Genomic DNA, 23,272 nt, shown 5'->3' with positions numbered 1-23,272 from the left:
TGAGGATTATCTTCTTCTAATTTGTCCTATCTGTCCTCAGACTTTATCTTTTTGTAAAAAGAAAACAAGAAAAAAGAAAACGCAGAGCTCTTCATAACAGTCAAGTTGATTAAGCTGTGGGTCATCAACTAAATGATGGCGGAAGATCTGACCTAGTGGGATCATGTGGTAGAAGAACAGTGGGGGGTGGCTGAGGTCTGACCTCTGGGGGACCCCGCTGGTGCTGTATGTGAAGTGATCAGGAAGATTTTCTTTCCAGTTTGTGTGGTATGACTTGAACGAGATGCAGTGTGAAGATATATCCTCAAATACATCCACATATGTGTATTCATTGATGGGTTGAATATATGTCCTCATTTTGTGTACTCAATTGTTAACATTGATAATGTTATCTTTTATTCAGAGTTCAAACATATTCTTGACTTTTGTCTTTCCCAGGGAGCAGGGTTCAAGGGTTAGGCGCTCTGGGCATCTGTGCCTGAACTTTGTATGGACCTTGGCGCCACTTTGTGTCAATAGTTCTAACTGTGACAGACATATGTGTTGGGAAAGAAGGTTGTAGCCATGTGGACATGCTTCTCTTGTTGAGATAAGAAACATATACGATTCTAAAATTGTCAAGACACAGAATTTATGGTCTACAGACCTGGTTGGAGATAACAAGTGTGAAGGAAGACTGAAGATTCTTTGTTTAGGTCAGTGTTCAGTTCAAGGCATGAAAACAACATGTGTTGTTCATGAAGGAGTCAGATTTTGCAAAACATCCCGCACCCCGAGTTTGTAATTGCATACTCAACTTACTTCACGTGTTCGGGGAGGGTCTTGAGGTCTTTAAAAGAAAGACGTGCTAAAAGATTTTCAGCCACTCTCTGGAAGGATCTGGTGGGTGAACCGGGATTTCGGACAGAGACTGGACCGAGCGCTCGAACTTCTGGTATTTCTGAATAATTTGAATTCTTTGTTAACTGTTGTATTTAAGGTCTTCTTTGGCCTACTTTTGTAATCATTCTTTAGTATTAATACATTCACTGTTTTAATTCTAACTTTTACACTTCCTTGGATCAAACCAATGCGAAGAACAGACAGAAAAGAGGATTGAGTTTGCTTTAAGTGTCAGTAACAGCAGTGGTGTGTATTTGCTACCGTTACATTTGTTTTTGACAAAATACTATTTTCTCAGTCAATCCAAGTCCACATGGAGGTACAGAAAAGATTGGATTTTATTCCGCAGAAAGCTGATCAGGTCACTGGATCACCTGACCAATTTCACAACATAGCTTTCTTTTCTTTTCTTCTCACATCCTCTCTACTTTGTGTGCTGCGTGGCGTGTCAATCCGCTGCACCTTCATATCAACAAAAAGCACCATTAGTTTCAGAGCGTTTCAGGTGGACAACAGGCCCACAACAAATCTTAAATACCAACCATCCTCATGGCTGCCATCTGTTTAACAATGTCTTCTATGTCTTCGTGGTCCTCCTCTTCTTCACTGTCTTCCTCTTCGTGCTGAGCCGGCAGGTACGGCTTGATCAGGATGGACTTGGTTCCCAGGATGTCACAGCGACAGTATGGGCAGGTGTGTCCAGCTGACTTGTGCTTCACAAGGATTTGAGGATATTGGTTTTATCAGGAAGAAGGTAAACAACAACAGCTAACCTTCATACCTGCCAGCTGCTGAGGCAAGGTTGACACATCAGATGACCACAAGGTTCAATACGGACGTTCTTGTCTCTCTCGCTACAAATCTTACAGAGCTGGAACGTGCTGCTTATATCACTATATTGATCGTATTGCTCCTGGTTTGTGGTGAAATGAAAGAGAACATGAGATGTATTCATCATCTCTTTTTATCATCCACTTACCTCTGTAACTTTGACTTCAGTCCTCTGAGCAAGTTCCTGAAGAGAAGTGAGATCAGGGTTCACGTCTTCACCATCAGGGTACACGTAGCTGCAGATAGTTCAGAATGGTTAGAGCAACAACAAGAGAGTTTGACGGAGTGTCGTCCTCACCAGCCCTCATCGAATCCCTGAATCAGCGCCTGGAAGAGGGGAGTGTTCTCTGGAATGGTTTGGACGATGTCACCCTCGGGTGTGACGTGACCAATAGCCCACTGGCCCATTCTTGTGCAGCTCAGGCGGAAGATGTAGCTGTTACAGATATATTGAGGTAATGAGACGCTAACAAGACAGGAAACTTCAATGCATCCATCCTTCTGTCTAAATCCATCTATCCATCCATTCGTCTTTCCATCAATGCATTCGTCCCTACACCCATCCATCCATCTATCCATCTATCCATCCGTCCGTCCATCCATCCATCCATCCATCCATCCATCCATCCATCCATCCATCCATCCATCCATCCATCCATCCATCTATCCATCCATCCATCCATCCATCCATCCATCCATCCATCCATCCATCCATCCATCCATCCATCCATCCATCCATCCATCCATCCATCCATCCATCCATCCATCCATCCATCCATCCATCCATCCATCCATCCATCCATCATTCATCCATTCATCCCAGCATCAATCCATACCTACATCCATCATCAATCTGTCCATCATCCATCCTTTCATCCATCTAACCATACATCCATCAATCTGTCCATCATCCATCCTTCCATTCATCAGTCCATTTAACCATCCATCCATCAATCAGTCCATCACCCATCCATCCATCGGTCCATCTGACCATCCATCTATCCATCCATCCATCCATCAATCCATCCTGATACTGAGACCTCATGACTAAGGACACTACACCGATAATTTACACCGTCCATCAATCCCTCACTCTTGATCAATACCCCAATATATCTGAAAATGAATACTTGGATAACAACATTTCAACTCATCATAAATAATTTTAAGCTAATAAACCAAAGGTAAGCATGTATCACACAGAAGGTATCCCAGTACTAGGGTTGTCTCAGATTCTTGTGTTTTGCTTGACATGCAGTACATCACATACCTTCCAGGTTTGTGTAGATATCTTTCCAGCCGATCCGTCACCTGGTCGTAGGTGAGAAAGGCCATGTAGCCAGGATGGGTCACTGCTAACTGGTTCCAGTTCTTGATTAGCGACTCAAAAGGCTAGAATAAAAAGGAAAGTAGAATATTATTTTGTTTGCTTCCTGTGATATTGTTCAAACTTGATTACCTGAAATAGCCTAGTGAAGATGTCGAATTCAAACACAGAGATGTAATTATTACAGGTCAGGTCCACAGTCGACTTCAGAGCGACGGATTCGATCCCTTTCTCGAAGGCGTGCACTTTCTGCAGGTGTTCTTCAAAACTGCTCCACTGAACTATACATCTACAGATCACATCATTACGTTCTGTTCACTAACTTTGTTTGATCGTTTAGAACCCACTTGTTTCCAAAAGACTTTCTCCAAAATTCCTCTGCTTCTGTCTTTGTCACTCTGTAAGAGTCTCCTTGAAAGTAGCCCTCTGGGAAAATAGCCTTCAGCTCCCACAGCATGTGACTGAAGAGCAGCGAGAACTTTGTCAAAGTCCTCCTGGATTTGAAAACAAAAACAAGAACAACTCATTAGTTGGTTTTAGTTGACGGTTGACAGGACAGCAATGGAGAAAAACATGTTTTACATTAGGAAAATAGAAGAAAATGGTTCTCAGTCAGAGCAGATGATATGAACTGTATTTCTGCTCATCTTAACTCAGCTCTCTGTGTAAAACTCGTAACCACACACTCACAGGATGTCCTTTGCTCAGTTGAAATACCACAACATTTTCCACTGGCCATTGTAAGACAGTTTCTTAGAACTAAGGCGATGGTGCGAACTGTGATCACCAAATTGAGAGAATCAATCTGCGCAGTTCTCCACGAGCCACTTGGTCATCTTCAGGCAAAACATTTCCGCTGTCAAACCACAGGTTTTGTTCTTTTTTTGACTCAGTTCAAACTGTCCTCAATGTTCCTGTTATGTTACTGTTGCTGTTACTGTTACGATGAGGGGCAACACCTCAGCGAACAGATCTACGGCCAGAAGTCATGTCTTTCAACCGTACATATGAGGCTTCTCACCTGCAACTTGACGACTCATCAAAAATGTTGTCGTCCCCCTCCTTGAACAGCTGAAGAGCTCGTTCGGTCTTATCCAGCAGGTTCCTGATGTGGATCCTCAGGTATCGGCCCTTTTCTCCTTTGGGTTCCCGGCTGAAGGGATCACGATAGGGATTCCAAACCTGCATGACCATCAACGATGTGTTTGAGACTAACTCCGGAAGGTTGGGTGGACTACTCCGCAGGCCAAGTCGAGGGTCCGTGCACAGCCTGTAGAGTTTATTTAGTCTTTTGAGGGTCTTGTCCACCAGCTGCTTGTCTATCGTGGTAACAGACTCTGATGTTCCTGAACCTGCGGTGGCCATCCTGAAACTTTAAGTCTACTCTGGTGCTTGATGATCCAACAGCAAAGTCAAGTCAGTTATAGAGAAAAAGTCGACTTCAATCTGAATCAACACGTCAATGCTTAGCTCAGTTTCCACCTGCTGTTCCATGACAGCGACAAACCTCCATGTTGGTGTCTCTCGAGTCTCAGCAGACTGTCGACCTGTGTCACCTTCTCTCAGATAATCCGTCAGATCGACTCACAAACTCTCTTCTTCTTCACTGCGTCTTCTTTCAGAGGCGGTATGTCGCCTTCTTGTGTCTTACTCTTCAAGTAACTCTTTGATGGTTTCCTGAGTCGCAGCCAGACGAACAGGTTTGCTCTCTTTGCTCACGTGCACAAGGTGGGAGGGAGGAAGTCAGAGAAGGATGGAGATAAAACAAACAATGTCACAGGCCTGTGAGCGACTACGCAGGCATTTTATTCAAAGTAATATGTATGAGCAGGTGTGTCTCTGTAGGCTAATTCAGTTCGACAAAAGAGAAACAAAAAGGGCTGATCCTGCCGCCTCCCTCATCTTCCTTTTTAATGTGCATGCCCTCAAAATAAATACATTTATAATTAAATGTATACATTACAATTTGAATCCTGACTCTAAGATACCTTCATGTGTTATATTTTACTAAAACAGAACGAAGAAATTTTGTTTTGTAGTTAATATTGTGAAAAAGTTTGAACCTAAACTAAAAAAATAATATTATCAGTATAAATCTTAAATTGCAAGCTGGTAATATACCATATGTCCTTGTGGTCAATTCTTATTACAAAATGTGGCATGAAGAAAAATTGTTTGAATTATTTTTCTTTGAATATATAGTTGCTGCAAATGGACAAGTATTTGTTTCTCTCCTTGACTCAAAATAAGACATTCAAAGGTGTGGTGGGAGATCTTGATCAATACTGATGCTAAGACCCATCATATTGACACTCCACTGAAATTAGACTCAGTAGATTCTTACCTACATTTTTAGCTATGACTTGATGAGAGAGATGGCAGGATACCAGAAAAGAAGACTTAAAAAGTTACAACATTCACCTGTCTGACAGAAAACTCAAAAAGGGATGAACAGAAAAATGAGGAACAGATGTTGTTTTTTGAATGTCCATCTGGATCCACAGATCATTTGAAGATTTGTTGAAGTGATGGTCTGATGAATCTTCATGAAGCACTGTTCTTAATCCACTAGATTACGGTCTCTGAACTATTTTCCTTTCATCAGCTCGTGTCTTTTGCGTACTTCAAGAACTCCTCTTGTGTTGGTCTGCCGTTGAGTTATCTACTGCCACCAGCTGTATCATCGAGGTCATTGCTTTCACCATATTTTAAATTTAAATAAGTCAATTTGTATCAAATAAATGTAGAGATATCCCACTGGGTAAAACATATTCTAAAAAATACTATAAAATAATTCTTTTTATTCATATTTTCTGGGTTATCTGTATAAATGTTATTGTTAAATTTTCATTATTATTTTGACCATTATTGTTGTAATTTTAACTTATCCTCATAATGGTATATTTACATCCGTGAGAAAGATTATTTTTACTAGTATTTACTGTATTATACTTACTACTTACTTACTACTCATTCGAGTAGTGTTCATGGTTTGGAAAAGGTCGGCGTCCATTAAAAAGACCACAAACTAGAAAAAAAACCAACATATTATATATAGATATTTAAATGTGTCTGAGCACTTTAAAATACAGACAAAACCGTCAGATTTTTTTAGATGTTTGCTATACTATTGCCAATTTAAAGTAAAGTATTCCAAGGAAAAAAACAATAGGCACTGAAATAAAAATATTAAGATACACAACAATAAACGAATGTATACCTATTACTAATCCTAAATTTGGTCTTTTTATTTTAGCTATACAAGCTCATGTTTTGCCGTGAATTTCTATTTGTTTGTTTTTCACTTTTTTTTAAATTATGTTAAGGAAGTTGATATTTGCTTAACACAAGGTGGCGTAACTCGACCAATAAGTTATAATAATAACAGCCTAAAGCAAGCGTTGATGCTTCTGTGCGCCACATTAAAAGTTGTTTCTGTAAATGATTAGAGAATATAAGATATCTAAGACAACAATAACAGCTGCGCGGTGTCTTGGTATTCCAGGGACTTTAGTTTTCTGTTGGTTTTCTTCACACATCAGTGGTAAGTGGAAAGTCCCAAATTGACCTCGGTAATTGATTCTGAACAAATGCAGCTTAACGTTGTTGTCTTAACTTACCAAACGAGACTTTCAATATTTCTTAGAGTTAGGTTCTTTTCAATTGTATTTTTGGGCGTGTTTTTTCATCTTTATCTATATTAGTCAAATTTAAGGCAAGCAAATGACCTTCTATTGATATTGAGGCCAATATTCTGCTAAATTACTGAGTAAAAGAAAAACCATAAGGTAGTCCATTAGAATCACACGAAAAAAAGGAAAAAGTAATAACGTATAAGTCGTTAGTTTGATTTCTATCTGTATACTGTATCCCAAGCCTCATTAACTCAGAGTTAAGTTATAAAAGTGATAATCCAGATTTTTTTTCTTAAAGCTCTCCGAAGACAGTTATTTAAGTCCAATTTAATTTCGTATTTTGTTTATAGGTGCCACTCTTTCCATTCTAAATATACATTTTAGGAAAACATATATAGTAATCAAAATAAATATGTTGTTTCATATATATTTCTAACACATCTTCATGTTTAGAATTTTAAATATATATTATATAGTAGGTTTTAATATATATATATATATTCCTTGATTTTCTGGAACTCCTGTTGTGTTCTCAGTATTATCTTGATCTTTAAAGTACATACTTTAAAGAATATTGTTTTGATTGTTTAAGCGCTTTGTGACCCTGGTCTGGAAAAGCGCTATACAAATAAAAATTACTTACTTACTTACTTACATACTATATATATATATATATATATATATATATATATATATATATATATATATATATATATATATATATACTATATATATATACTATATATATATATATATATATATATATATATATATATTAAAGCCTACTTTATTGAAATATAACGTATATAATACATATACATCTATAAATATTTTTTAAATTTCATATCATAATGACTTTTTAAGAACTCATTTTACAGCAACAAATCCCAGGACCAAATGGAATGTCTCTTAAATATCTCCATGGAACAGAGCATTGACCGGTGTGATGTTGAAATCTCCACCCATTCTGCTATAAATGTAACCGCGTCCAAACGCTTGGCTCAGTTCGGTGTCAGATGGTTCACCTGAGATGATGACACCAAATGTCACTGAGGAGATGATCCAGGCGGAGCTCTGACCCGCTGCTGTCACCAAAACAAAAACACCTTCCATGACTCTCTCGCTCTCGATTGTCTTCTATGCCGATCTCGACTATGAATGGGGACCACCAGGCGGCTGCGTCTGCGCCACTGGATCTCAGCACCTGTAGACGAGGGACCTCCGTCGGGTCACCGCCGGGGTCCGGCTCCGAGGACGTCGGGGTGACCGGCAGGTCCTCCTCGGGGGATCATGTGCATGGACACTTCACTCCTCCCGGCTCGACCACCTCCAGAAAGCATCCGAACTCACTCGTTCTTCCTCTCAGGAAGCGTCCTGTCCGGGTGGACCTGCAGAGCCAGGACCGGTTCAGCCCGGCGGAGGCGCCAGACTTGCCGCGTCACGGTGCGAGGATTCCCGCGAGGTTGGAGCGAGAACCCGGGGGAGACACCAGACTGGATGGGGAGCCGGTGATGAGTTACCCGGGACCACACTATCCCAATGTTTATCATGTTGGTTTCGTGGCTTATGGTAAGTGAAATCTTTCTTTACGAGTGATGTGCAGGACACAGTTTTTATGATATTTATTGTTTGATGGCAATACAATTGGATTATTGGATTAATACCTTGTAGAATAATTCACAACATATAGAAGTATTTGTTTATTTTTACTCACTCTCAAAAAGTTATTTGCTTAAAGGGCAAATAATATATTGATTTAAGTGTATCTTAACTTGATCTCGGACCTCTATTGTACTCATCAGTATGTGTCTGTTTGTGTACAAAACTCGCTTTTCTTTTGTTTCAGTATTTTTTATTGGAAAACGACATATTAGATCATAGTAAACGTCACAAAACTTTCTTTGGCTTTTTCCTTCTTTTTTTTTACATACATAGAAGTCAAAAACCAAAATAAATTTAAAAAAAATCACAAATCAATAATAATACAAAAATAGAAGGAAAACAAAAGGACAAAACTGAAAAATGAAATATTTAGAAAATATAATTAGAAAATATGCTTAAGCCCCGCCCACTGAAAAAAAAAGCTTACATTTTTCTGGAGATTAAATTTTATGATTTACTTTCATACTATCATACCCACACCCACTCTGCTGTGATAAGTCAAGCGTCAAGGTCCGTCACTGCACGTCATGATCCTGGAAGTCTCCCCCTCCAAGGAACTCGTTTTATAAACAAAGCGGGCATGACCACAGCTGGCTGGAGGAGTGAATCCCATTATTATGTTATAATGGACTCCGTTCTCCTAACCTCTTGTTCACTAAGATTTCAGACGGGGGAGAACTTTTTACAGTAATAACTTCAAAACATGTTCATGATGAGGGACTTACTGGATCTTGGGGAGGGAGACTTCCACTTCTGAAACATGTGAGTTAGTCAGGAGAGTTGGGTTTTCCCAGGTTTTGTCCTTTAAAAAAAGACAGTCCATTTCTCTATTTTGTGTGTCCACTAGTCGAGGTCTACATTTGTCTAACCACTAAATTTATCAATCAGTTAAAAAAAGCAAATTGCGGCTATGAATAAAGTAACTATAAAAGCAATAAAGCAGGGAATATGAACTGATTGAACAAAAACAATCGAATGAATGAATAAATAAATGATAGAAGAATTGTGTTTTGGCTCATGGAATAAAACACGTTTTCACAAGTTTTGAAAATACCAACTTTGTAGTCTTTCATGTTGAGTGATCCACCCTCTTATGTCTTAATATAATAATAATAATAAAACTATTCTGTCACAAGGAAGTTTAATAATTCTACTAATTGGATTTTTTATTGTGTTTTATTAAAACCAGTTCCCTCTGATTTTGTCTTCATGGTTGCTGTAGTTCTTAACTGTAGTGCTGTTCATAAGGTAGAAAAGAAAATAGAAATATAGAACGCCAAACAATTTTAATTTAGAAATGATGATTCATATTTCTAACTATTCTGCCTAAAAGGCATTAGTCTTGCGGCAAAACATCATAGGTAGGGTAAAAGTAACCTGTCTCTAAAAAAGTATTGAGATAAGAAATAGAATAGGAAGAAATAAAAGTCCTCTTTTTCAGTAATAGAACCTTTTTTAACAGTTTTGTAGTTTTACTTCGATCTTATGAGGGCTGTGCAAATCCAGTCAAGGGGGCCCTGAGTGACCCCAGGTTTTGCTTTATACACAAACTTAAAATAGAAAGTATGATATAACATAAGGGCACATATTCCAAACACAACCACAATAAAAACCTTGTTAGGCTGAATTATGACCATGTGTTTTAAAACCTGAAACCAAACCCAGTCTTAAAGGTCAGTGGATCACATCATGCGCTGACGACATGAAGTCATAAGCACTGGTACGATTTCACGTAGCATAATTCCTATGTAAGAATGCATTCTCATCTCCTACAGTCATTGAGTCAGTAAGAAAGTGACTACTCAGCAATTTTCTGTGATAACGCGTCAACAGACACAGCTCACTAGGTGATCTCATGAGAAAACATGACACATCAAAACATTTCCCCATCTGTGATCAACCAGGTCATCCACTGTATCGCCCACCACCCGAGAGCAACCCCCCTTTCGTCTGCTACGCTGACCCCCTGATGACTAGTATCACCGTGGCAACACGCCAGGATGACGATGGAGACACGTGAGTCAACTTGGACTATTAAATATGAGCTAAAAATAAAAACATGAAACTGAGATATACAATATATACCAAAGATGTGTATTTTATACCTCATTTGCAACTTAACATGAAGTGAGAGAAGACGAGGAAGACAAAACCAGGTGGCTCAGGTGTGACTAGAACATAGGTCACGGTGGACGACAACAGAAAAATATAATCAGATTCATTGAATTACTACCACATTGAGACCCGTAACGAAAAGGAAAAAGTCCCCATGCCTCAGGGTATTGGCCTGGTAGTATTGCAGCAGGCATGTATGTCCAAAGCCTCAGGACCATTTGTGGCCCTTGATCAAGTTTATTGTTCACTGTTAAGTAGATTATTTTAAATTAAAACAGAAAAATACCTTTTTAGAATGTACTGCTAACCCCTCTATGATACCTCAACGATCAATAAAGACATTCATTGTTGAGCTATGAGTACTAAGATTGAAATATATTGATCTATTTCCTCAATGGGCCCGTTTCAAATTTAGCATGGATGACAACAATACAACAAAACATCAAATCTGGCCCTCTATGGAAAAAAGTTTGGGCATCTCTGCCTTAAAAGACTATATCACGTTTTATTTTTATACAGTACATGTACAACTTCACATTTTGTCACTATAGTCACATGAAAGATTCATTTTAAGAAATGATAAACACTTTTTTTATGCTAGTTGCTAATCTCTTAGAAGTGAATGTGGATCCACATGGAACCGAATGATTTTATATCAACGCTAACCTGCCGTGTGATGCATAAGTATTGTCAGTCAAAGCTTTTTGAAACGCAGCCTTTTGTGAAAAATGTTGTGGAATAAAGTTTTTCAGAATTATAACCCTGGACTTGCACCAAAAGCAGGTACTGTGCGATGATATTATTGTCGCCTGGAGAATAGAACTACTGTAAATCCTGGCACCAAAAGCAAGGGAATCGTTTTCCAACATCCACATGCATCTATGATAGGATTAATTTCTGTCTATCCTGCCTCATATCGCGGCGACAATGGTGATAGGATGATGGTAGGAAATGAGTGATAAAAGTAAAGTCCGAAGAAGAACAACATTTTATCAGTTTAATCTAGCCATTTTACAAACACCAAATCACCTGTTTTAATGGGTGGACCTTATGACAAAGAAACAACCATAGGTTCATTTTCTAACTTGTTTTTCATGACAGTGTAGTGGTAATAATGCTGAAGTAAGAGTAATTTGACTGAGGGAACTGATGACACGTTTTGGAAACATCTTTAGCTGTGAGTCTGGTGTTATACTTCCAGCTAAACCTTTTAAACCTAGTACAGAAATTAAATTCACAATTATGGTTTCACTTCCTTATTGATGGGGTTCACTTCTTGAGGGAAAACTTTAAAGACTGTTTCTCCTCTTGATTATACACTTTGAGAAACGTTCACTCGAAGTTGAAGACTTTCTCACATATTTGGGGTTGAGAATGAGAACACTGTAGGAGTTGTGTTAGACCACAGGGATGCAAATATTAAACTTTTAATGCAAAATAAGTTTATATTGTGAGACTTCTCAACACCATCCGTGTGGGCGTCAGGGTAATGAGACGTCTCACTTCGTCTTGTGCGTTTGAAAAGTGTTTTCTAACTGAAAACAGCTTTCAAAAGCACACCCATCACATGACTGAAAACATCCGTTGGCAGTCTGTTACAGTAAAATGAGTTTTTGAATAATAATTGAAGTAAGACCAGGGTCACAAGGCACTTACACAACAAAACAATAAACAGTTCAAAACACATAAAAATTAAAAAAGTTTGAAAGGCCAAGACAACACAGTGACAAACATAGCAGCACAAAGATAATTGTAAGAAACACTGCACAAATGAATAAGTGCACGTGGTGTCAAACATGTTTGTTGTTTTGTATACATAACTAACTTACAATGGTGGAATTTCCAACTACAATAAACGTTTTGTGTTAAAAAAAAAAAACAACCCATAAACTGTAAACAAACAACTTTCAGATGACCAGTCCAGCTGTTCTTATTATTTCTGCCTTTTATTCTTATACTTTTCTATTTCACTGAACAGACTAGCCCTAAAGATTCACCCGAAATGACGACTTCCAGAGAATTTCTTGGAATTTAAATGCATCTTATGACCAAAGGCTCTCATTTAAAAAATGTAAAAACAAAAAGACAGCTTCCAATGTACTCAAATTATCATCAGATCTGGTATATCTTGGTTTTCCCTCCATTGAGAAAATGAAACTTAAAATTTAAGATCTGTTTAATATCGATTTTATTTTTTAAAGGGTAAATCAGAGGAACCTATTGTGAAATACAAACAATCTTTCTGGTGGGTCGTTTCAAAGAGCGCCATATTGGACGAGATGCAAATCCTGAAGCTCCAAACTTTATTTTAATTTAAACAGCAAGTGTAGGGGACATCAGCTTGAACACTACGAATCCACTTAGAACTTGTGAACAGCTTTCTTTAAAATGCCATTCATTTGAAGCTTTAATTGCAATTTAACAGAAACAAACATTAGGAGCTATGAAAATTGATCCTGGCTCAGTGTATGAAGTAATTTTTCTCAAGGTGAACAGGTGTGAGCAGTGATAAGAGATGCACTTTGATAAGGTTTCCTCTTCACTGGAAGTCTGTTGTCGGATTCGTCAAACCACTTTGTGGCTTCATGTGTAAATGATACAGAAACAAACTAAACACTTCTCAAACATTCTTCCTGTCACACACTTGTGTATCAGCGTGCGAACATGATCTTACGTCAACGATCCTCTGTTCTCAGCGCTTATGAGCCTCTGAGTTTCGGGAAAGCCAGTGAACGCCGCATTCTCAAAACCCTTTGTGGTTTTTCTCAGGTGCCTTCTCTTTTTTTCTTCTCACTCTGTTTTTAAACTTCTTTTTTTTAAAACATCCCCTCAGCACTTCCTCATTCAACACTCATGCACAAAAGATCGAGCAGTGGCTGCATCTTCTTTGATTTAACTTGAGTGTACATGTCAATCACTGCATCACAGTTTGCTAGCAAGCTGCTTTTCTCACGTGTTACATTGACTTATCTTATTTCATTTTATATATATTCGAGCATATACCGGACGGCGTCTGATTAAAAACAATTCTTTAAAAGTGAAAATTTCTCTGAAAAATAAATACTAATAATTTAGCTTTTATTCTGGTTTGATGTTGCATGGTTTTAATGATTCATTTATTAAATTAAAATCAACCAGGTTGATAGTTTAAATTTGTTTTAGTTCTCTTTATCTTAATTAATGCGACAGTTGTGTCGCTTCTGATACACACGTGTGGCTGTGATGTTTCCCTGCGACAGGATGCCACATTTCTGTTGCTTTTCTGATCAGCTTGCATTCATAACACAGCCTTTTTTTCTTTTTTTTTATGCAAGTACTTGGCCTTAAGTCAGCGTGTGATACTGCGGCGAGGTTGGGGCTCCTGTCTGCGTCAGCAAGACTGCGCCTGAGGCGCCTGAGGTTATCTGTGGTCTTCGCCACTTCCAGGAAGCATAACACTTGTTGTTTCATCTCCAGAGAAAATTAATCATGTGACAAAACATAAGAAACATTTGCATTCAAATGTATAAAACATATTAAATTCATTAAAAGGTACAGATCACAGGCTGAAAGTGATAATGCTCAAATATAGTTGTTTGTTTTGCTAGTACCGCCGTGATTTGATAAGACACCAAGACCTTCATTTGGCAATGAGTCGAAGGTTATAAACTACATAATAAAAACGTTTCTCTCCAAATAAACTTATAAATGTCCAAATAAATGTATTTGATGTTTTTCCTAATTCTATTTTCAGAAATCGATATTTCACCAATAATCAGGTTCAACTAAAATGCCATAGTGACTGACATGACATGATAAAGAAAATAAAATACTTATTGTAATATAAATAATCAAATGTTTATTTAATTAACAACATGGCTTTTGATAGCGGTCGGTTTTAATTTTTTACCCTGACTTAATAATGGCCAATAAAAGGGCAACTAAAGTGAAAACCAAACTTTCCTGACTTACCCACATGTTTCAAAGGTTGAATCTTCCTCTCCAACACATAGTAAGTCTCTCCTATGTTTAAAATCTCAGCGAACGGGAGGTTACGAGAGCTTGGTCCGTTATGATGTAATAATGGGCTTCGCTCCTCCGGCCAGCCAGCTGTAATCATTGCCCCGCTTTGTTTATACAACAAGTCCCATGAAGGTGGAAACAACATAAAATAAAATGGTTATATTTTCATCTGATGAAGGAAAATGAATGGGAAAGGAATCGTTGTTGAAACAACTGTGAAAATTTCAACTTTTTTCTAGAAATTTGACTAAAGGGTTTTGATTATTTTCAGAGTAATCTGCTACTTTTCAGAGTTATTGGCCAAAATGTAAGTACATTTTAATGAATCGAGTTGAATTCAGTTGTCTTCGTATTCATCTTTTTCGAAAATGACACACTTGGAAACAAAACCCTGAATACCTCTGTGAAGCTTGTCTGTAAAGTCCCTCTTGTATTGAAGCCTAGACTTGAGCAACAAGTCTGTATATTTTGAGTGTGTTTGTAGCGGAAGCTCTGAGCCTCTCAGCTACGTATGTAAGATTTTAAATGCATGCGCAAGATTTACGCATATGTCCTAGTATCTTCCACCAAAAACAATCTTAAAATAAAGACCTGTTTCATTTATCTCAGAGGAATTCCTAATGTCAAAGACATTAAAAATGAGTTGAGATATAAAATGAAAGAGTAGTAGAGTAGAAAACAAGTGAAATTTGGGGAAACTAACGATTTAAATCGGCGTCTAATTGAAAAACTTTTTTTTTATCAGAATGCTGTGAAAAAAAACCCCAGACAGCTTGGATCAAGTGAGGATTTTGCACAGACAGAAATAAATGAAGAAAGTCGTCTTACCTGAGTAAACTCTCAACACAAAAGACCCCCACACTTGTGTCGACTTGCACTGTATTCTAGTTCATAACCCAGGACACACACCAAAAGTGGTTTTGGCGAACTGCACCAATACTTGATGACTTTTTTACTTTACTTCTTCCAAGCTATTTTACAAGCACTAAGTCTTTTAGTGCTCATACTCAAAGGAAGTTTATTACAAAGAACATGGCACTTAAGGTGCAAATTCAGGATAATCCTCACCTTTAATCCCTAATCTACTTCATGGTTTACCGTACATTGGCAAGTGAGCACCAGAGCCGACAGTTTCACTTATAGATTGTGTGGAAATGAATCTAAATGTATTTATCAGAACCAGAGAAGAAGTATTTTGTGTTATTCTATTTGTACGGGGAAATCCTCTGCCTCTTGAATGTAAACTAACAGGTTGACAAAGTGGCATTCCCACTTCTAGAGACAGGTCCTGGAAAACCAGTGGCACTTTAGAACGGTGACATCCAGTACCTTTGGGGCGACATAGCTCAGATGGTAGAGTGGTTGGCTGCAGTCCAAAAGGTTGCAGGTTCAATCCCAGCTCCAGACAAGTTTGTGTCATTGTGTCCCTGAGCAAGACACTTTACCCTGATTGCTCCTGATGTTAGACTTGGTGCAAGTGTGCAGCCTACTCCCATCAGTATGTGTGAATGGCTGTAAAAAGCACTACCGAATTTCCCCTTGCGGGACTAATAAGGGATTCTAAAAAAAGAAATAAAAAAAAAATCCAGATAGTCTGACAATGAAGTGGTCCCATGCCATATTGCGGTTCATCTTCCCCAGCTTTTTTTTTGGACACTGTATATTAGGGCTGTCAATCGATAAAAAAACAAAACAAATTAACCTCACAATTTGAAATAAATCGCATTAATTGCGTTTTATTGGTGGGGCCTAAAGCCAAAGCACTGAGGCACCACTGACTTCTGTTATCTCTAAATTAATTCCTAAAATGTTACAGAAATGTAAACAATTCCCCCCCCCTCCAATATTCTACTCTTGCTGTGTGTTGCAGGGCTCTTCATATAGCTGTGGTTCAAGGGAAACACGCTATGGTTCTGAGACTGATCCATCTATTTAGGTTGGCTCAAAGAGACTTGAATATCTACAACAACCTCCGCCAGGTAAGATGTCACCCACTACAAACTGCTTTGCCTTGAGATCTGGCGTGATAACAGAGAAAACAATGTATTTATCTTTGATGACCATGTATAAATGGATTTGTCAAACAAGGGTGATGACTTTGAAGTCCGACTCCATTTATCTGTCTTGAGATATCTGAAGAGTAAAGTGAATCAAACAATTAATTATAGTCTTAGTCATGCTAACATGTTGTCGTGGTGTGGCTCTAAACTGGATTACCCAGACAGCCTAGTCTGACAAAGAAAAATCGAATTTGGATCTCCCTAGTGTGAGTGTTATCTCAGTTGGACTAAGGAAATAAATCAGTTTTCTGGGCTGTCCTGAAACAACGTTCTATGATAAAGAAGAGTTGATTCAGTGATTTAGTTTGAGGAGAAACGTTAATGGTGCATTTGTTCGACAACAAGAAAAGGAAGTCAAATATAAAATCTACACTTTGCACTGGTTCTATTAATAACAGCAAAGACTGTATCACACCCAGTGACTGTTTGTACACCAGGAAACACTGACAAGATTTCCTGGTAATGCTTAATATATTCACCGTGTGGTCATTATGAAAATGAAGCTTGTTTGTCAACAATCATTACAGGTTATTCATTAATGACAAGGGGCTTTAAGGCTCATTGTTATACTTCTTTGTCTGTTGTCTGTTTGCTACCCTTGTTTTAATCTATTAGTTAGCAGGATGCAGGGATTTTACACTTAACCAACAGTTACATTCGGTAACTGTTGAATAGGTTTTAGAATTTTGGCAATTATTTTTGGTCAGTAAATTTTGTGTCTATTAATACTTTGAACTAAAAATGTAAATCCATTTACCATGATTTGCAGAATGAGGAGTGCAACTTAATATAAGCTGCACCAAATGTATTTGTACATATGTATTGTCTTTGGGATATTTACACAGAAAATATATTTTATTTTAAAAAAATAGTTTAATTAAATAAATGCTTTCATCTTAGTAGAATGCAAAAAAAGCAGCCTTCAAGAAAAATCATTATCAAGTTCTGCGTTTGCTTTTATTACTTCTAAAAACCGTTCAACCATCGATTCATAGATTCTATTCACGTTCATGTGCAGCATCTCTTATTTCTTTCTTCAACAGCCATATCGATCACTTTTTACATGGAAGCTTCATTATATAGTGTCTATGTGTGTTCCATCATAAGTGTGTTTTCATGACGCACACACTTTTCAAAACAAAATCAAACTATTGTCTAATATGTAACAACCCCCTTTTAGAGCTTTTTAATCCGGAAAAATCGATCGACTGTGTAAACTGCAGTGAGTTATTCAAAGGGATAGTTCACCCAAAATTCTATTTTCACTCCCTCTCGTGTCGACTAATGGTTGGGATTAGTTTCAGAGTAATGCATTTTTTGTACAAAAGCTGTTTTCCAAATACAATTTACTTTCCGTTGTTGGACAAGAAACAAAATGAAAAGAAGGGTAATGTAAGTAAGTAAGTAAGTCATTTTTATTTGTATAGCGCTTTTCCAGACCAGGGTCACAAAGCGCTTAAACAATCAAAACAAAATTCAATTAAGTATATACTTTAAAGATCACAGATCTTTGATAACACAACAGGAGTTCCAGAAAATCAAGGAAAAGCCTGAACAAATAAAAACGTCTTAAGTTGTTTCTTGAAGGAGTCAGAAAATAAAGTTCTAAAATATGATTTTACATTTCATTTTAAGAGTTGAGCTACTGATTAAATAACGATATAAACTTTTAAAGCTGACTGTCTATCTAAACCATAGATAATATGAAAGAATACTATGAAATATGTGTGCTTTATATTTAAATAAAGCTTCCTGCAGGAACCCTAGTGGTCAAACCTGAAATTACAGATGAAAAGGTTTGAATATAATTTGATTTCACACTGCGATTTATGAAAACCCCACATCACAGAGAGTGTACTTTTGGGATTTGCTAGTAGTAGTATCCGTGACTGTCCTGGTCTGCATACTTCAAAAGTTCTAAAGTTAATTCAATTCTCTTGAAACTTCTGCCAGCAGAGACAGGACCGTACTGTGCAGCGTTCTCACGTCTGGGGTTTTTCAACCACACTGCAAGACATAGCGCACTTTTACCAGAAATACGGTGGCGCTTTTGCCAGATGTGAGATCTGAGGCTGCTTCTTGATATCCTGTTTGACTTCTGCTTGTGTTCAAGTTGCTTTTTCTCAACAACGAGATTTATAGGCACAAGCCCAATATGACTCATGTAACAGATTATCTAGTTTTAACCGTTTTTTTTCTATAGCCCTGGGACTTTTCTCAATTGCGAAATCTGCAGCATCAAATGTTGGTTAAATTTGTCAATTTCCAAATGTTGCTCTTCCATTACTGGCAACTAATCCAGACTTTGAACCATCTGGTGGCAAATGAGGAAGCAGCTGTTCATACACCTACAGATATGATCACGGATGATGGGGTTGACTTACGTACCATTCTCAGCCAACTCATGTATTTGTCGTTAGGATCTCTTCGACCTGTTTTAGGCACAATAGGAAAATATTAAATAATCCTGTAAATCAGTATTTAAAAAAACATAAAACCATTATCTTTAATTTTTCCTTTTTTAATTAAATAAATATGATGATGCATTATTTTAGAATGTCAGTACAGGCGCCTGGTTAGTAAATAAAAATGGCTCAAACTGACTGGCCTTGTAAGTTTCATTTTAATATAACATTTTCTTTGAATAATGGCGGTGCTTAAAAAACTTCTTTGCAATTATATAGACAGACACATGAAGCCTAGTTGTTCTGAGAAGTCATGTGACCACCCTCCCCTTCCTGCTCCGGGCTATTTCTTAACATACCTGAGGTTCAGAGGGTAGTTCACAGGGACTTTCCCTTCTCTTGCGCATCTCTCTCTCTCTCTCTGTTCTCTCTCTTCTTTATTGCTCTAGCGCTTCCTGTCATTTTTCTGCATGCTTCTCACAGACAGCAGAAGTGTCAACCATGTGATCAGTGGAACTGACACAAACACATAATAGCTTTATTCTGCACGGCTGGCAACCTCAGGCCATTATCCAAGCTTTGCTCTTTTTACGCTTTTGTGTTAATCTGTTAATTTAGTAGGAATGTACTCACTGGAAAACACTGGGGCTTCCCCTGGCTTATCTTCTGCTAATATCTACTTCCCTCTCCGGGGACGTGTCCAGCATGTCCCGTCACCTGTCATCCCATTCTTGTTGGGTTTTTTTCTAGATTTCTTTTCCCAATTCGATTCTCTCTTAAACATATGTCAATGTTAGTTTGACAACATTTTAAAGCATGCCAACCTAATTGTTTTCTTTTAAAGAGAAAATAATGTGTTGATTTAAGGGTCTCTTTATTGGTCATGAACCTCTATAGTACTCATCAGTATGTTTCTGTTAGTACAAAACTATCTTTTAAATGAAATATTTACATTAGAAAATGGAAAAAGATTGCTGAGATTTCCCACGGGGGAGAACTTTATAAAGTAATAAGTTCAAAACATCGTCTCGATGAGTGATTTACTGCATCTTTGAGAGGAATACTTCAACATTTGAAACATGGAAGTGAGTCAGGTGAGTTGGAGTTGAATATTAGTTAACCTTTAAAGACTGTATTCAGGTTTGATCGGCAGCTACACCCATGCAAGTTCTTGATATCCTGCCAACTCTGCCAATGTCACACAGACACCAAGGAGGAAGTAAGAGTCTGCAGCGACTTTATTGAACATTATGTTCACAAAAAAAGAGGAAAACATTATCATTTGAATTATTCACACATATTTTACTGTCAGATGATGATCAGTCCAGAAGCACAAAGTCTTAATTGTAAATTAAAAGTGAAACTTACAGCCACATCGGGTTTTTAATGTCTATTTTAAAAGATTCCAGCTAGAGAATGACTTTCCCTTTCGACACAACGATTTCCCAGCTCTGTTTGGAACGTCCAGTTATCTGTTTTGCCTCCTAAATCAACAAACTTTCCGTGATTCATGTTGACCAACGTCAAAAAGAACTTCCTGAATTGCTCAAGAGAGTCTGTGCCCGGTACAGTGCTTCTCAGCATACATTTATTTCTAGGCACAAAATAAGACTGCGAGGATTTCATTAAGACGTTTTCCCTTTTTCATGTTTCCAAATCCTTCAATTTGATGTGTGTCAAAATATTTCAGATGAGTAATTTTTATGAATAGGGGTGTTGGTCAGTGACCTTTAAATAAATAAATGAATATGACTTTGAATAGAACAGAATAATTTAACAATGTGTAATATTTTTTATTTTATTTTGCTTGAATACAGTGCAATTAAATATTTTAAAATGTGTTAATGATCTTTTTTAGGTGATGCTAGTTTTCTACTATGTAGTCATGTGTTTTCATCAAAATATTGATAATGAATATAATATTTTAATTTATATTGTCAAATACTTGTTTGAACAAGGATTTTATTTTTTATATTCCAGACCCCACTTCATCTGGCAGTAATCACCCAACAGCCGGACATGGTGGATGTATTGTTGAGGGCCGGGGCTGACCCAGCAGCTATGGACCGAAATGGCCAGACGTCTCTTCACCTATGCTGTGAATACGACCAGCTCGATTGTCTGTCTGTCCTCCTCACCGGGCCAGAGATGTCTTTGTGCCTGGAGAAGAAAAACTATGAAGGTAAGTGCTAGATTCTACAATTTCTTCTATCTAATAAAGACACAAATCTGCTGCTGAGCTATGATTTCTTCTTCTTTTTTTTAAGATGGCACTAGTTAACAAGTCTATAACCATACACCAACATTTCAAAATGCGTTTTTGGTTTAAAATATTTTCTAATTTTTTTTATTTTACTATGAATTACTTAACATATATTGTAACTATTGTAGACTATATAATATATAGAATGCCACATGAGGATCAAAGTTTTTATTGCTGCCCTAATGAGGTCAGAGCATGCAGAACGTTTCTGATCTTTCCCTCCAATCATTTTTTGCAAGTATTTAAACTCAAAATGAGGGGCAGGAAATGAAAATTTTATATGAAGCACCTTGTTATCTTGAATTTGTGTCTATAGTCGTTCCATTTAAATTTTTCAGAAAGATTTTCATGTTTTGGTCAGAATATTATAATATTTTATCTCATCAATTTACATAAAGTCTTTGTATCATAAGCTGCTGTTAAATACACTGTATTTTATTTTATTTGCATTGTTCTGTTTGGCTTCACAGGCCTTTAAAACAAAATCACTATTTATAATATGAAAAAATAACTAACATTTGAATAGAAAATAAAATATTTCTTTAACTAAATGTATGTTAAAGACAATAAATGCACTGACTACATCTCTTTTCTATTTGAATTATTGCTAGACATTCAAAAGGCTTGTATTATTCGTTTAAAAAGGCCGGGACTAATTAATTGTACTTACCTGCAAGTTGTTCTTGTAACTGCTAAAGACTCTATTGTCTTCTTTGCATAATTTGCTTGTAGTCTCCACAGAAAAAAGAACAGCGACTCTTTGAAACCAACTAACACGTTGTAATGTGTTTCCAGGTTTGACGCCTCTTCATCTGGCCGTGCTGCATGGGCGCAAAGACGTGGCCAGGAATTTGTTGAAGGTTGGCGCTGACATAAACGCGATGGTGAGTCTCGGGGGTTCATACGTGCCACTAACTTTTATTTCAAGTGACACTCTTTTGTCCCGCCAGGATGTGAAAAGCGGCCAGAACCCTCTAATGCATGCGGTGCAGTGTGATAATGTTGACATGATCCACTTCCTGATTGAGGTAACAAAGGAAAAAATAGTGATCGCTCTTTAATGAGACAATGTTTTTTTTCTGCTGCACAACAATTTGGATTATTTTAAGTTCCATGATGATCATTTAGCTTCACTAGCAAGAGCATGAGTCTAAATTTGTTTGTCGTCTGCATTCTAGTTGTATAATGCTAAACAATCTGGTAAAGTCTGTCACCATTTTGTCAATTTTTTGTTTGTGCAGAAGGGCTGTCATGTCAATGGACAGTCGTACAGTGGAAACACGGCCCTGCACAGTGCGAGTGGTCGTGGTCAGGTGGACACGGTTCGGTTCCTGCTGAAGAGCGGTGCTGATAGTAGCCTTAAAAACTACCACAATGACACTGCAGTTATGGTTGCCAAAAACCAGACGGTGAGTTAAACCAAATATAGGTCATATTGCTTAATGAGGTTATCGCAGTTTTGATTTAGCTTGTGTCTAAACGTGTGTCACTTAATAACCTTTGTGTTTTCATTTTTTTTCCTGCATGTTAGACGGTTGATGTTCTCAGAGGTCGGGGGACAAAGCTGAGCAGATTTCAAGAAGCACATTGTCAGATGGTTATACCCCACCAGAGCAGACTTGCAGACACTGGTAGAACCATTACACAACAATAACTTCAACATTTTAACATATTAATTCCTATTTTCTCAACGTTTTTTCTATTTTAGGAGCACCTCCTCCAAAACAGAGTCGAGGACATTCACCATCTAAAAGACATACCAACACAGACTCTCCAAAGCATCCTTTTATTTCCCTTTAAGATGTTAAAGTTGTACCTTACCTTACCTTACCTTAATAGTAGTTTTTTTTAATCCAGGGCACTTTGAGATGTATAAAATGCCATCCCTGAGTTTTGTTTTAAAGGAAATGTATTTTATTTTTTTTCAAATCTATTTTTATATTAAAAACATTTACATTTCTTTCATTCTTTCTTAAACTATTTTGTGTATTTCAAAAAAAGTCAAAACTATTGTGTACGCGACGTACTGATGCGTCACAGGGTACAGTAAGAGTCGATCTTTGATTGGTTAAACGGTATTTTGAAAGCCT

At 37.4% G+C, this 23,272-nt stretch overlaps 2 protein-coding genes and 1 long non-coding RNA gene across 4 annotated transcripts; 1 reads left to right on the top strand and 2 right to left on the bottom strand.

Annotated features, from left to right (window-relative positions):
* Positions 1-1,154: 1,154 nt before the first annotated feature.
* cblc (Cbl proto-oncogene C) lies at positions 1,155-4,695 on the bottom strand. Its single transcript, XM_087805980.1, has 9 exons — positions 4,062-4,695; positions 3,388-3,534; positions 3,173-3,329; positions 2,984-3,105; positions 2,012-2,149; positions 1,862-1,949; positions 1,664-1,795; positions 1,425-1,595; positions 1,155-1,344 (listed from the first exon to the last, which is right to left on the bottom strand). Exons 1-9 carry the CDS (start codon positions 4,403-4,405, stop codon positions 1,267-1,269), a joined length of 1,377 nt encoding a protein of 458 aa, XP_087662106.1. The 5' UTR covers positions 4,406-4,695; the 3' UTR covers positions 1,155-1,266.
* A 3,005-nt stretch (positions 4,696-7,700) lies between these two features.
* bcl3 (BCL3 transcription coactivator) lies at positions 7,701-23,147 on the top strand. Of its 2 annotated transcripts, XM_087805150.1 has the most exons (9): positions 7,701-8,244; positions 10,242-10,353; positions 16,325-16,433; positions 20,900-21,101; positions 21,978-22,066; positions 22,133-22,210; positions 22,424-22,591; positions 22,714-22,813; positions 22,891-23,147. In XM_087805150.1, the coding sequence occupies exons 1-9, from the start codon at positions 7,815-7,817 to the stop codon at positions 22,980-22,982; spliced, it is 1,380 nt and encodes a 459-aa protein (XP_087661276.1). In that variant the 5' UTR covers positions 7,701-7,814; the 3' UTR covers positions 22,983-23,147. The 2 variants fall into 2 exon arrangements, with proteins under 2 accessions (XP_087661276.1, XP_087661275.1); XM_087805149.1 differs by having other exon boundaries at positions 21,978-22,210.
* On the bottom strand, positions 20,133-22,067 carry LOC148067630 (uncharacterized). Its single transcript, XR_015713213.1, has 2 exons — positions 21,853-22,067; positions 20,133-21,079 (listed from the first exon to the last, which is right to left on the bottom strand). It is a non-coding gene; the product is annotated as an uncharacterized LOC148067630 (long non-coding RNA).
* Positions 23,148-23,272: the final 125 nt, after the last annotated feature.

This window comes from Callionymus lyra, chromosome 13 (assembly GCF_982586985.1).
Source record: "Callionymus lyra chromosome 13, fCalLyr1.hap1.1, whole genome shotgun sequence".
Taxonomy (NCBI): domain Eukaryota; kingdom Metazoa; phylum Chordata; class Actinopteri; order Syngnathiformes; family Callionymidae; genus Callionymus; species Callionymus lyra.
The sequence above is the reverse complement of the archived record's forward strand: the minus strand, read 5'-3'. Positions and strand labels throughout refer to the sequence as shown.